Raw genomic sequence first — 14,907 nt, 5'->3', positions numbered from 1 at the left:
AAAACCACTCTTTTTCTTCCAAGGAAAAATGGTTCACAAGTTATGAAACCTTTAAAATTTTGAAGAAAGCAAAGATAATAGTAAGAATACATGAAAGCTTAGTGAAAGTTTAAGAGTTATCTTGAGAATAGCAAAATCTCCACCAAAACCTCATTCTTCCTCCCTAGAAACTCTCCCCTCACTTTAGGGTTAGGGTTACTGGTGTAAAGGATGGCTGAGGGATGAGGGGGGGTATTTATAGGGGTGAGGCGGCGTGTTTTATCCTGCAGAGGTGGAGAATGGGTTAAAAATGTTTTTTAGACTGTCACCGAACGTTCGGTGTACTATTGCATAGTGATTTTAGGGTTGCAGGTGAAATGTTTGGTCAATACCTAGTGGATCAAGTTTCGGTCAACGAACATTCGATGTGGTCCGCTGTCGAACGTTCGCATTATGGACAATGTTGAACATTCGGTGGTCCCCTACTAAACTTTTGACCAAAGAGTTTGATTTAGGTTTTTAAGGCTAATTTCAAGTGAAGGCTGGGTTTAAGGTTAAGGCATACCATTGGGGTATACAAATATGGTTTTCTAGGCTTAAGTGCAACGATTGCTTTTGGGATAATTAACTCTCATAAACTTTGGGCATCACATTGTGTGGACGAGTTATGGGCTTTCCTAGCCTTACTTTTACAAGGATTCATAATTGCACCTCTATTAAGATTTACATGCCTATATAAAGAGGTTTTTTTTTTTTTTTTTCACTTTTTGTCTTGCTTTTTTTTTTTTTTTTTTTTTTTGAATTTTTTATTTTATATAGGGAGCATTTTTGTTATTTTTGCTTTATGTATTAGGATTTAATAAAAAATCATAATAGAGGAAGGTCATTGAAAGGGGTTGAAATATTAGGATTCTACATTATAAATTTTTAATGTTTGAAAAAGATATTAAAAATAGCATGATACAGCTGCCATGAGGGTATCTCTCATATCTCAGTAACGAGTAGAGATTTATGGCTGCCTCAAGCGTCAGACATTTACAATTTTTTATTTTTTATTTTTTTATTTTTATTTTTTAATTAAAGAAGATAAACATTAAAGGAGAATTCAAATTTGAGATATTAGCACCAACTTTGAGACATTAGCACCAAATTTAGGATGATTGAATTCCTTTTGGGTGATGCCATCCCTAAAGGGTTAACTTTCCACTCCTACGTTTTAGTTTTGAATTTAAAAACAAATTTTGAGGCATTAGAAACTAAATATTAATTCATAAAAATTTAACTAACAAAAAAAATACAAAATGGGGGAAGCGAGAGAGACTTTTACGATTTTTTTTTTTTTTTTTTAATAAAGCCATGTCAGACTTTGGCAGACACTTATCTAACTCTTGGCACTCAAATAGCAGGACTCCTCAGTAACACCCTAAAAATTGACCTGCTTGCAAAAGAAGCTGGTAGCCGTTTTGTCGTTGAAGATATAAATAAAACTTGGTCTTTTCGGCTAAACCAAAAGATTTAGAAACTTTTACGTCCAAATTTTACTTTTATTAATTTTAAATTTTTATTAATATTTAAGTTATTAGATTACCAAATCTTCATACGAAATATCTTATAGGGGTGAACTCTCTTTTAATTGTATCTTCTACTATAATTTCCAAAAGGAGAAAAAAATTGTTCTTACGCTTATAAAGTATCTACTACCTACCGAGGTGTGGTTTAGTGGCATTCGACTTGTATCAGTAGGGTTAGATTTGAAGGTTGAATTTTGTAATGAGAAGTGCTCAGTGTTATTGGCTTGTCCATTGACTTGGGAGCTACTAGAATCTTCAGTGGGGTTGGTGTTAAGTTATAACTCGATCGATCATAGGAGAGTGCCTACCTTTCCAACCGGTTTTACCTCTCCTTACCGATGCGTAGTGGGTAAATACTTTGGTCTCCTCTTTGTGTCTTTTTAATTAGAAAAATAAAAAAACAAAGTAGCAATCACAGACAAAGTATGTATTTAAAAAATATATTTTTGACATCTCACTGCAATCCATAATTTTGCTTAATGACTTATTTTAGGCCACGATATACCTCGCAAATTATTATAAATTAGCGAAATGCTATACGTTAATATTTTTCTCATATTTTGCTTATATTTTCTTACAATTAACAATTAAATTTGTGGACTTATGTGGACCCCATAAATCTAATGGTTGATCTATTGAATTTATATGAGAATATAGTCCAAATATGAGGAACTTATTGACTCTTAGTATTTTTTTATAAATTATGGTTTTATATATATAAAAAAAATTAAAAATTAAAAAAACAAAAGAAAAAAAAAAAGGGAATTTGGTCCCTGGATTCCAAACTAGGACCATGGTGATGAACATAAACAATTTTCTGATTGTAGATGATGATATGAACAAATTAAGCAAATGGGGTACACTATTTTTTTTAATAACTAAGAGATTTTATTCATAAAAGACAGACATTATTACATATATATAATTTTACATGGGACACACCATACACGAAGCCAAGTGAGGTTGGCGATTATTTTTTTCACTCTTATTTATTTAATTATCGTGCGATTCATGGATGAGGGATATTCTTTCTTATCATGATGGTGTTTCGACATTTCGCCACTGATCCTTCAATTCTGCAAACACCAAAACTCAGAAATATTATTATAGTATAGAAAATTTATTGGGAAATAAAACATAGAAGTAAAACTAATACAAAACTATCTGCCGTTTTCAAAGAAAAGAGCATGGACGCTGCATATATATAATGCTATATATATAAAATTAAATATTAGTTATGATATGAGGATAAGCCATCGGGGTAAGAAAATTCCCTTTTATTTCTATTCCTTTAAGCTAAAAATTCTTACTGAACCATTGCACTTCCATATTTTAGTTTCATAATGCACATTTGATGTGCTGATGCTACACCCAAGAAATCCTTGGAAAATTTTAAACTAAGGCTCAGGACAGTTTGTATCGGCTAAAAATATTTTATAGTGTTTGGCTCATACGAAAAAATATAACAGAGGTGGTGATGGCGTCTAACGACAGAAAATTAATAAATTAAGAGATAAAGAGTGTGCGAGAATAATGTTTTGTAGGGTTGAGAAAGAGAAATTAAAACTCAAAAAATGATTTATGACTTTTTTTTTTTTTTTTTTAAAAAAAAAGGCATTTCTAGACGGCTTAAATCAAGTTTTTCTAAATTAAGATTTTGGATCCTACCAAACACTAAAAATAAAATAAAATAAAAAAATTTCTAATGCTTAAACAGAGAATTTCTTTTTGAAAATTATATGCATAAAACTGATGGCAAACAATTGGTTAACAACACTACTTGCCTTCTTCTTTCCGCGAGTATCTTTGTCACTGTCACTCTCGCTGCTGCTGATGCTACTGTCGCTGCTGCTGCCGCCGCCGTGCGTGACCTTATGCAAGAGGTGCTTCTTCTCTTTCTTCTTGTGCTCACCTTTCTTCTTGGCCTTCCCCTCGCCATTACTTGCGTGGTTCTTGCCGTGGTGACCTTTGGTATGGGCGGCAAGGCTCTTCCCCGGAGCCTGCGCTTTGGCTACACCCTCCTGTTTCCGCTGCGCCTTGCTCTGGCTCTGGCAGCATGTCTTGCTTTTCGACAGCGTCTCCGCCGCCACCAGCGGCTTCCCCTGGGCATGGCTCTGAGATCCATGGTGAAGTACTTCTTCTACAAGCGAAGAAGTCATCTTTGACACCTGTTGGCCCAGCGAGTTTTCGCTGCATTTTTGGTGGCAGGTTTCGGAGGATGGCTTGACGCACTGCAGTGAGGCCATGGCAGCTTTGTGTGTGGTTTTTGGTTTCTTGTTGTGTTGGAGTGGAAGAGGTTGGGGTGGTGGGTACGTATATATAGGCATGGGAGAGGGAGTGGGATTCCTCAGCTCTTTATAATTTCATATCATCTTTGAATCTGCCTTTTAATCTGATGCCATGCACCCACCACCGAATAAATTCCAATTTCATATTGATGGTTAATGTCTTTTTCCAACTCCCTCGTCTACTTTGTTTCAGTCTTACATCAAAATCAAATAAAGAATTTTTTATCTTTTCTTAGAAGAGAAAAGGAACGATAGAGTTGAGCTTTATATATATATATATATATATAAACACTATCTAAGTCTCTCTTATGTTACCACTGTTGTTTTAAAAATGATATGACTCTTAAAATCACTATTATGTAAGAAATTTTATTTAAAATATGTCCATTTATGTCACATATATTATTGTAATAATAAAATTACGGTGTTCAATAATTTATTCCAATTAAAGCTTATTGTGTAAATCAAATATTCTGAATTAAATTACTGATTTAATTCTTGTGGAACAAGTATTTGATTTCAATCAAATATTCTGAATTAAATCACTGATTTAATTCTTGTGGAACAAGTATTTGATTTCATTAAAGATTTTATTTTGTGGAATCAATTAGCTGTATTGATTTGATTTTTATTCCTTGGTGGGACGAATAATTAAGGTAACAGCTCTAATTGAGGGTCCCCTGACCTACCTATAAATAAGGCCTGTGTATTCCATCAATTGGCACTCACTGGTAGGCATAGGTCAGAAGAACCTCTCAATATTTTTAGTTTTTAGTTTGGTTGCTGTAGAGTTGTTCTTCAAGTCACTTAAGCAAAGCAATGGCCGGAAGTACATATATATTAAACTATTTCCGCTGCTAATGTTATTGTTAATTAGCATTTAATATATATTGAATTCTTACATGTGGTATCAGAGCTATCTCTAGGCCATATTTGCTTAGTCTAATTTTAATATGCCTGCTGTTAATATTTTATTTTTGTTTCGATAATATTTTATTTTTGGTTTTTGTGATTATCGAAACAAAACTCAGACCCACGGTTATTGAAACTGAGAACCATTTGTTCTCAACCACCATGAGACCCAAAAAGGGTGCTGCCCGTTTCTAGCAAAAAGAAAAACCTGAGCCTTGTGACTACTGAGGTGAAGTCACGAAAATGGTTCCTAGAGCTCAGAGGGCTTGCATGAGCCTGCCTGCCGGTGTGTTTGTTTACACAGAAAAACAGGACAGCAAGCATGAAGGATAGGCCAATCTGGAAAAGTGCAATCCCACTGCTCTGGTAAGCCAGCGGCATTATAAGGTCGACAATGGGGTTTCATGCCCACCGGAACCTGAACTCTCCGCCTCCCACAGCAGCGGCGTTGGCCGCATAAGGTGAGCTGCTGACGGAGGAAGCCCCATAAGGGGCCGCCTGTGATGGGCAGAAACGGCGCCCACACGGGCTGCCGATTTCTGGCCGGAATGGTGGCCATTTCACCGGGGCTACCCCAAAAGAAAAAAAAAAAAACGGCCGGCAGCCCCACACGGGGTGCCTGCCGTTTTGGCTGCCGCATTAAGTAAACGGCGCCGGTGGCCGGAGAATGGGGAAAGGGGAGAGGCGGCGACGCAAGGGGCAAGTTTCGGGTTGGAGGGTTTGTTATTCGGGTAGGGTTTTCAACCCGTTTTGGTCTGATTCAAAAAAAAAAAAAAAAAAATTGGGCCTGACCCGATCCAGCAACCCAATTCTGGGCCGTATCTGTAGTAAAGAAGCTAGCCCATTCCAGTAGCCCAACCTGGTTCAAGTAGCTGGCCCATCCGAATTAAAAAAAAAAAAAAAACCAAAAGGGGCTCAAGTGGGTTTCGAACTTTGGCTCTTAAGGCATAAAAGCTCTTAGGTTAGTTCAAGACCATCTGGCTATTCAAATTTATTAGGCTTTAATGTTACATTTATATTTATCTTATGTTTTTCAGTATTTGTTTCTTTAATACTTGAACTTGAGGATATATTTATAAATTGTTTGATGCCTGGACCTGAGAATAATTAACTAAGCCTCATGTGTTGGTGAATGTTTATGGTACTATCCAAAATTGCAATCGGAAAGCTCTGGCAAGGTAAGTCTTGGGACTTAAGTGTGCCGTTGTGCGCCCCCTCACTTATCTGGGACACTATCCGGTTGTACTTTGGAAAAATACTATTTACCCACTAATATGATGGTTTTGTTTTTTATTCTTGGAAACTTTATTTGTGGCATCTATACAGTTATTGGATGTTAATGAAGTAGTGATTATCATAATAATTTTGGGAGAGTCACAGCATCTCGATTTTATAATGATAATTGCATCAAGATCATATATGTGAACTTCATAAGGAAAATTAACATCCTGTTGTAATTAATTCATAAATTTAATTACTAATCCCCACAGGGACGTTATTATTTTTATGATTTAATTAGAATAAGATAATAAATTTAACTTTAAAAATAAAATTTCTCTTAGGCCCATAGGTACGGAGAATTTTATTTTTTAGTCCTATTAAAGAGTAAATTTCATGCGTGATGCAACCTTTGCCCACAGGTAGGTTGAAATTTACTATTAAATCATTATTGGTTAATTTAAATAAATTCGATGTTAATGAAGTCGTAATTGTCATAATAATTTTTGGGAGAGCCACAGCATCCCGATTTTATAATGATAATTGCATCAAGATTATATATATGAACTTTATAAAGAAAATTAACATCGTGTTGTAATTAATTCATAAATTTAATTTGCCAATCCCCACAGGGACGTTTTTACTTTTATGAGTTAATTAGAATAAGATAGTAAATTTAACATTGAAAATAAAATTTCTCTTAGGCCCACAGGTACGGAAAATTTTATTTATTAATTCTAAATTTATTAGTCTTATTAATAAAGAGTAAATTTCATGCGTGATGCACCTTTGCCCACAGGTAGGTTGAAATTTACTATTAAATTAACATTGGTTAATTTAAATAAGGTTATTTCATAGCATTAAAGTATATAATTTTTCTTGGTTAATGGATGTATTCCTACTGCTTTAATTATTAGTATTTTATGTTCCAATAATTCTTAGTGGTAATTTTTCCTGACTGAAAAGAAAAATGTGTTTTTCACTTTGGGGTGTTTGGAGACTGAATTGGCGTTTCGTGTGGACGAATCACCTTCTCCCACGGAATCAAGTATGCCACATGAGATTATTAAACATGAACGATTGTAGTGATTTAAATCGCTTAAGTTTCAACGTTCATAAAATTTCATATCAAGGAAAGCATTATGATTTTATTCCTTAATGTTTTAAGGCTAAAAAAAGGTCATTGAGGAACATTTAGTGAGTTCCAATAAGGCTTTGGCCTGCACCCTAATAGAAAAGCTTTAAAGTAAAACTTTTTATAGTTTTAAAATGTGCTTGAGCACAGTATGGAAATGAAGGACATAACAGCTCATTATAAAGTCCTTAAAGGTTGAGTTTTTAAGTCATTATGGTCAATTTTATTCTCTCATCTAAATATGATATTTTTTCAAATATCTTGTGGCACACATAAGGATAACTGATCAATTAAGGAACTTCTGATCATGTGTGTTCAAGAAGATGAGAGATTAAGACATGAGAATCCAAAAAGTTATTCATGTTAAGGGAAAGACCTTTATAGGCAATCATGTCCAATAGTTGATGAATGAAAACAAGGTGCCAACAAAGTGTTATGGCAATTAAGATACTTGTTTCTCTCACACTAAGGAAAATTATGGACATATAAAGAATGATTGCATAAAGTATCATAAATGACTTGAAATAAAGGTAATCTCATACACCTAGTGTGTCATGAATCTCTTTTATTGACTCTCCTAAGGACTATGTGGATTGAATTTGGTTTAGCGGTCCACGTTGTCAACATAATGCAGGGTTTTCTAAATAATACTTGTTTACAATTGGAGGTTGTTGGGATCCATAGATTAATTTTAAAAATTCAGTTATGTCATTTTGACCTTAATAATGTTTTTATATATTCCACAATTCTTTTAGAAATTTAATTTCTATTTTAGTTTGTTAAATCAAATTTGAATATTGTATAAAAAATTTTTGGGTGGAATATTAAATTAATGGTTTATTTAAAATTGATTTAGATCCCAATTTTTTGAAAAATTAATCCTTGCTTATAAATGTTGACATAAAGCAGAGTCATATGAATGAGAAAATCCTCTATGTTATGGCATTGGAGATTGGAATATATCTCTATAAAGAATAAAAGGTCGATAAATGATAGAGTTTTTATGACTCTTGAAATTTATTACCTTTGGTATTTATGTGGATTGCATTAAGGAAAAGCAGACCAACTATACCAATAAAGGTGCCAACAAAAGGATTTTTTAAATTCTTGAGATCATGTACAAGTGTAACATTTTCCATACTTCTTGCCTCAATGGTTAGAGATATCCTATCTCTTCCGGTAATAACCATATAAGGTTTATGTATCTCTATCTTCTAAATCATAAGTTTTGGGCATTAATGCTTCCAGTACGTATAAGGTAGAAGTAGAGAAACAAAACAAAAGAAAATCAAGATCGTAAGATCTGATAGAGGCAGATAGTATTATGGTAGGTACACGAAAATGGGACATGAAAGGTAATGTTCTATTCTCCTAATGGAGTGAAGCCTTGAAAACCGCTGTGTATACATTTAACTAGATTTCATTCAGAGTTGTACATAAGACACCTAAATTAAGGAATGAATGGAACCAAGTTCAAATTGTTTACACATATGGGGTTGTCTTGCTATAGTGAGGATTTATAATCCACACCTAAGGTAATTAGCTTCAAGGACAACTAGCGGAGTTTTATAGGTTATACAGTAAACTCCAAGGGGTTTAGGCTTTACTGTTCTTTATTTAGTCCTAGAATTGTTGAGTCTAATATTAAAAATTTCTAGAGAACGCTGAACTTAGTGGGAGTGCTTATCCTTAAGGGATTAAATTAGAGGAAGCACAAGAGTTGACTGAAGCCCCTTCACATGAAGGGTGTTTGATTGTGCTTAAGAAAAATCAAATTGATTATCTTCAAGCGCAATCGGTTTCAGAAACAGTCAACTCATAAGGAACAAGTTCAGAATGAACCTACTCAGACTTTGTCAAAAGTAAATGAAGTAGGATTAAGAAGATTTTCTAAAATAAGGCGACCAACAATCTCTAGTGATTATGTTTTATACTTCCAGGAGTCTGATTTTTATGTCGGACCTAAGGACGATCCAAAATTTGTTTTCACATCTTTTTTGGTGGAGATAACTTCACATTGTGTTTCAATGCCATGAAGAAGGAGATGAAATCTTTGGCAAAAATTCAAGTCTGGAATCTTGTTGACTTACCAAAGGGAGTTGTAGCCATAGGCTGCAAATGGGTTTATAAAACCTAAAAGGATGCTTCCGGGTAATGTTGAACGATATAAAGTTAGACTTGTAGCCAATGATCTTACTCAAAAGGAAGGCATTGATTATCATGATATGAATAGCTCATTTTGTTTTAGAGCTATATCAAAAGGATGTGAAAAACAATTTTCCTGAATAAGGATCTTAAGGAGGAGGTGTACATAAGACAACTTAAGGAGTTTTATTAATAACAGTCAGAAAGCTTACAAATTAAGAATGTCTATTAATGGACTAAGATATGTCTCTCATCAATGGTATACAAAATTTTTACAAGGTTATTACCTCACATGGGTTTATTGAGAACCTTGCTAATCATTGAATATACCTTAAGGTCAGTGGGAGTAAAGTTACATTTCTTTTAGTCCTGTATATAGATAATATTTTGCTTGCAAGCATTAATTTAGGTTTGCTACATAAAGTTCATCTCACTAAAGTTTTGGGAGAGATTCAGAATGAAGAACTATGAATCTTCAGTAGCACCTATTATTAAGGGGGATAATGTCCCAAAATGTATTGGAACAAAGACAGATATTCCATGTGTATGCACAGGTCTACATTAGACCTGGCATTGAAATAGCAGTTGGACTATTGGGTCAATATAGTATTGTGGAATATGCAATGAACCAAGAACTACAGATACACTTATCATTTGGTGGTGTTTATTCAAGTTTGATTTTTGCTAAATGTGTAGATAGTAGATAATCAACTTCAGTATATATGTACTAAAGATGCAGTAAGCAAACTACAATTGCTACATCTACCATGAAAGCAAAAGTCATTACATGCTGTGAATTAATTACACAGGCATTATGGTTGAGACATTTTTGTTAAGGTCTCAAAATTGTCGATTTTATAGTTAGACCCATAAAGATCTTCTGAGTTAATTCTACTACAGTTATTTTTTCTAAGAATAAACTGAGTAGAAGCAGAAGTATGTATATCGACAGAAAGTATCACTATGAAAGAGAACATTAAGTGACAATAAGTGTCTATTAAGCATATAAGTGTTGAATTAATGATTACGGATCCCATGACTAAAGGTTTACCGGTAAAAGAAAGTATAAAGTCATGTGGAATATATGAGATTCATTAATTCATTTGTGCTTAGTTTCTCTTTAATTGGTCTATAGACATAAAGGTTATGTTATAAAGATTTTTGTGCGCATATATATATATATTATTCTTATCCGTGGGGATAAAATTAAAGTTGGACCCGAATGACTTATAGGAAGTTCATTCATAAAGTACTCATTTAGGGAGGTATTACGCATCGTGATACATGGAAGGGACAGCTTATCATATAAAAGTTTTACCGCCATGATTCGTATGTAGTATTCCTTGAGTGAGTGAGAGAATTCCATGAATGGTTGGAATAAATAAAGTATTGGCCATATCATAGAATTGAACACCATAAAGAATTTATGTGTCATAAGGGCCAAGTGGGAGAATGTAAGAAATTCTATTTAAAATATGTCCCTTTATGTCACATATATTATTGTAATAATAAAATTACGGTGTTCAATAATTTATTCCAATTAAAGCTTATTGTGTAAATCAAATATTCTGAATTAAATTACTGATTTAATTCTTGTGGAACAAGTATTTGATTTCAATCAAATATTCTGAATTAAATCACTGATTTAATTCTTGTGGAACAAGTATTTGATTTCATTAACGATTTTATTTTGTGGAATCAATTAGCTGTATTGATTTGATTTTTATTCCTTGATAGGAGGAATACTTAAGGTAACAGCTCTAATTAAGGGTCCCCTGACCTACCTATAAATAAGGCCTGTGTATTCCATCAATTGGCACTCACTGGTAGGCATAGGTCAGAAGAACCTCTCAATATTTTTAGTTTTTAGTTTGGTTGCTGTGGAGTTGTTCTTCAAGTCACTTAAGCAAAGCAATGGCCGGAGGTACATATATATTAAACTATTTCTGCTGCTAATGTTATTGTTAATTAGCATTTAATATATATTGAATTCTTACATATTAGGGTTATGATTTTTTTTTTTTGGTGATTATTATGGTTATGATTAATCACTATTGAATTTTGATCAAATCATAATTTTAAAAGCCACCTTATTTTTGGACAGATATAAAAGTGAGATAAGAGGAACTTTTAGAATTACTTATCAAACACACACTCAATCAATAATGTCCTAAATTTGTAATTAGGACAATGTTCCTCCTAACTACCAAAAATTATCAATGCTACCAATGACGAAAATACCCTTAATAAAATTTTTTTAAAAAAAAACTTAAAAATCAAGGGTTGCCAAATATAAAAATTAAAAGTTTATTTTTTTCCTCAAATTAATAGGGGCATTTTTGTCTTATTGAGAATTTGTTAGAATAATTTTTGGCTTTTTGTGGACATTGGATGATTTTAATTGTGAGGCTTAGAGGTCTATTTATAGGCTTTAGAAGTCCTAGACAAAGTAGTAAACCTAGGGAATTCGTAAGGTTTTGAGTCCTATTACAAATTGGAATTGGAAAACCCTAATATGGAAATATTGTCAATCCAGCCGCCACTTGATAAGTCTCATGCACACGGGTGCGCTGGATCGCATATCTGCAATCGTTTCTTCTTTTGTCATGCGCTCGATCGCTCCTGGCCTATTTCCTGCTATGTTCTCTCGGGTACTGTGCTCGATCGCAGTACTAGGGAGCTCCAATTGTCTTCATTTCCTCTTTTGAGCTCAAATTACCTAGTTTTACTTCTTTTTCTTCCAAAAGCATGTAAAAGTATGAAAAACACAAAAATGAATTAAAATGGCCTAATTAAGTAAAACCAAAGGAATAAAATACACAAGTTAAGGGCTGAAAATATGAATATTTTAGCACTTATCACACTCCCAAACTTACATATTGCTAGTCCCTTAACAATACAAAACTAAAAACAAGAATGGAAAAACAGAAGACAAGAGATAAATCTATCTTTCGTGGGATGTATGATTGCATTTAGCGTATGCAACAAGCCTTTTAAACCACTAGGAATTCCATAGTGGACGAGTGAAGTCTCGTGAGGGTTTTCCAGAAATGTTACCCACAAACATCATGAACAGTTCATGTTATTCCAAAAATTAAAGCATCACTTCAAAACCATGATTCTCATTCATTAGCAAGCTTAAAAAGATAAACTCCATCTTCACAATGAATTGGAATTTTAAAATTTAATTACTTACAAAAGACATGTTAAGACATCACAAGTTTGAAAATAGGGTAAAGTGAACTAGCACATAAATATGAAGCTTCCAATTGTTTCTAAGGTGCAATGTCTCAATATCTCAAAGTTCATTGAAATTCCCATTAGAATGAACAACAATGACATATTTTTCTCTTTCTTCTTCTTCTTCTTTTTTTTTTTTTTTTTTTTTTCTTTTTCTTCTTCGTCAGGTTGTGCAATGCTTGATTCCCTTAAGCTTTCTAATTGACCCATGTAACGAGTGTTAAGTCAATGACTCCCAAACCAGATGGTTTTAGGGCATTAGGTGTAGAGACACCCCTAGGACTTACTAACTCGAGTCAAAAAGGCTGGGAAACCAAACTAACCATGATATTAACCAAATCAAAATTCTTCACCTTTTGACATGAACACTTAATGCTTTGAGGCAAGAGGTCCAGTTACTCAGTGAAAAGCTTATCAATGATCATATTTTTCTTTTCTTTTCTTTTCTTTTTTTTTTCATTTTTTTTTTCACATATATATATGCTAAGGTATCCATCTAATAAATCATCCAGTTTCACTTAAGACATAGAAACACACACATTAAACTTTCATGTCATACCCCATTAATTATGTGCTAATGTGCTTGTGTAAGATCAAATCAAACATGTGAATTCCCAACTGTCCTAAGCAAGTAACCAAACTAAAAAACTCAATTATTAGATCATGTGTTCAAAATTTTAAGCTCACCAATGAAATCAAATCACAATTTTTTAAGATCAACCAAAATTTTAAGACAAACATGAACATGCATATATTTTTTCTTCTTTTTGATTTTTTCACAAATAAAAATAAAATAAAACTGGGACAAGGTGTGTGTAAAGTGTCACCCATACCCCCAAACTTAAATGACACATTGTCCCCAATGTGTCTAAATAAAGGAAAGAGTGTACCCGGGAGATGGTCGGCATAGTCTTGGAAAACATGGCTCATATCACACCCCCCAAACTTGAAGTGAAGCACACTTGTCCTTGCAAAATAAGAAAACACACAAACAAGTAAAAAGAAACAAAACTAAAAAAAAAAATTAAAAAAAAAAAAAACTTAAAACACACTTAAACAAAACAAAATAAAAAGATAACTATGGAATGCTGCCCAAGTGCGCTCGATCGCATGCATGGTGCCCTCGATCGCACTTGCGCAAGGCTGTGCGTGTGTGGGTGAGGTGCGCTCGAACGCACACAAGGTGCATTCAATCGCACTAATAGAATGTGCAACAGCCAAAAGTCAGTTACTGCCCTCAATCGTACTCAGGGTGCGCTCGATCGCAGTAACAGAATGCAATAAAACCACAAGTGGAGACCTGCGCTCGATCGCACGCAGGTTGCAATCGATCGCAGTCACAGAATGTAAAACCATGACAAAAGACTTGAAACACTAAAACACCAAAGTAAAATTAAACACAAGCAAAAACAAAACAAAAGGATATGCTATGGGGTGCCTCCCATGAGCGCTAAGTTTAACGTCTTCAGCCAGACTGTGGCACTTTAAACTTGAAGCACCAATCTTTCCTTCTCTTGCACCCAAGGGAATGAATCTTTTCTGCTGCACGGTGCTTTTGAGTGTTTCTAGATTGGGGAAGACCACTCTGAGCTTTCTCAAACAGTTACTCATCTGGTGGGGAATCATGAACTGAAATATAGTAAGAAGAAAAATCAGGGAGCTTCTCTATCTTGTTGTCCTCAAATTGCTCATCACATAACCCCAGATGACTTCTCTCTTGGACTCTTGGTAATTCGGGAATAGGAGCTAATGGTGAAAAAGTCTTAGTGCTCTCTTCTTTTTCTTGATGTGGCTTTTGTGGATCTACGGTTTGCTCCTCTGTCCCCTATTCCACTTGATTTTCAACCACCTCTTCACTCCTCGATGAGACAGCTTGCTCATGATCGTAGGTGCACTCTTCCTCCATGTATTGTCCATTGGGATTTTCCATCAACTAACTTTGACACTCTTCTTCTTGGTATTGTTGAGGCCAATTGATGGGAGGTGGCTCCTCTTTATAATAATGTTGGGACAACTTGATGAGAGATGACTCCTGATCTGCAATTGAAAACATGGGACAAGTCTTAGTGGTGTGGTCAATATGGGAACATATGGCACATACCTCGACTTGTGTAACTTGTTGGACAGGAGCACTGCTATGATTAGTCATAGCTTTCATGAGCATATCCAGCACTTTCTCCATGGCAGCCATTTGAGCCTGAATTCCACCATTGGTGCTCTCTTCATGTATGCCTTTTCCTTTGAATCCTTGTCTCCCTTTAGATGGGAATTGTTGGGAGTGCGCACTCAATGTCTCGAAGAGCTTCATGGCTTCCTCGCTGCTTTTCTCCATCAACATTCTATCACAAGCTAAATCTACAAGACTCTTGTTAGGATATTTAAACCCTCATAGAATGCCAATACCTGATCGTCTTGAGAT

The 14,907-nt window shown here is 34.4% G+C and overlaps 1 protein-coding gene across 1 annotated transcript; it reads right to left on the bottom strand.

Moving 5' to 3' along the window:
- Positions 1-2,552: 2,552 nt before the first annotated feature.
- LOC132176649 (filaggrin-like protein) lies at positions 2,553-3,802 on the bottom strand. The gene is made up of 2 exons (XM_059588913.2): positions 3,335-3,802; positions 2,553-2,626 (listed from the first exon to the last, which is right to left on the bottom strand). The coding sequence occupies exons 1-2, from the start codon at positions 3,794-3,796 to the stop codon at positions 2,621-2,623; spliced, it is 468 nt and encodes a 155-aa protein (XP_059444896.2). The 5' UTR covers positions 3,797-3,802; the 3' UTR covers positions 2,553-2,620.
- Positions 3,803-14,907: the final 11,105 nt, after the last annotated feature.

This window comes from Corylus avellana, chromosome 3, assembly GCF_965113065.1.
Source record: "Corylus avellana chromosome 3, dhCorAvel1.hap1.2, whole genome shotgun sequence".
In the NCBI taxonomy this organism is placed as follows: Eukaryota; Viridiplantae; Streptophyta; class Magnoliopsida; order Fagales; family Betulaceae; genus Corylus; species Corylus avellana.
This window is presented reverse-complemented; position numbering and strand designations above follow the sequence as displayed.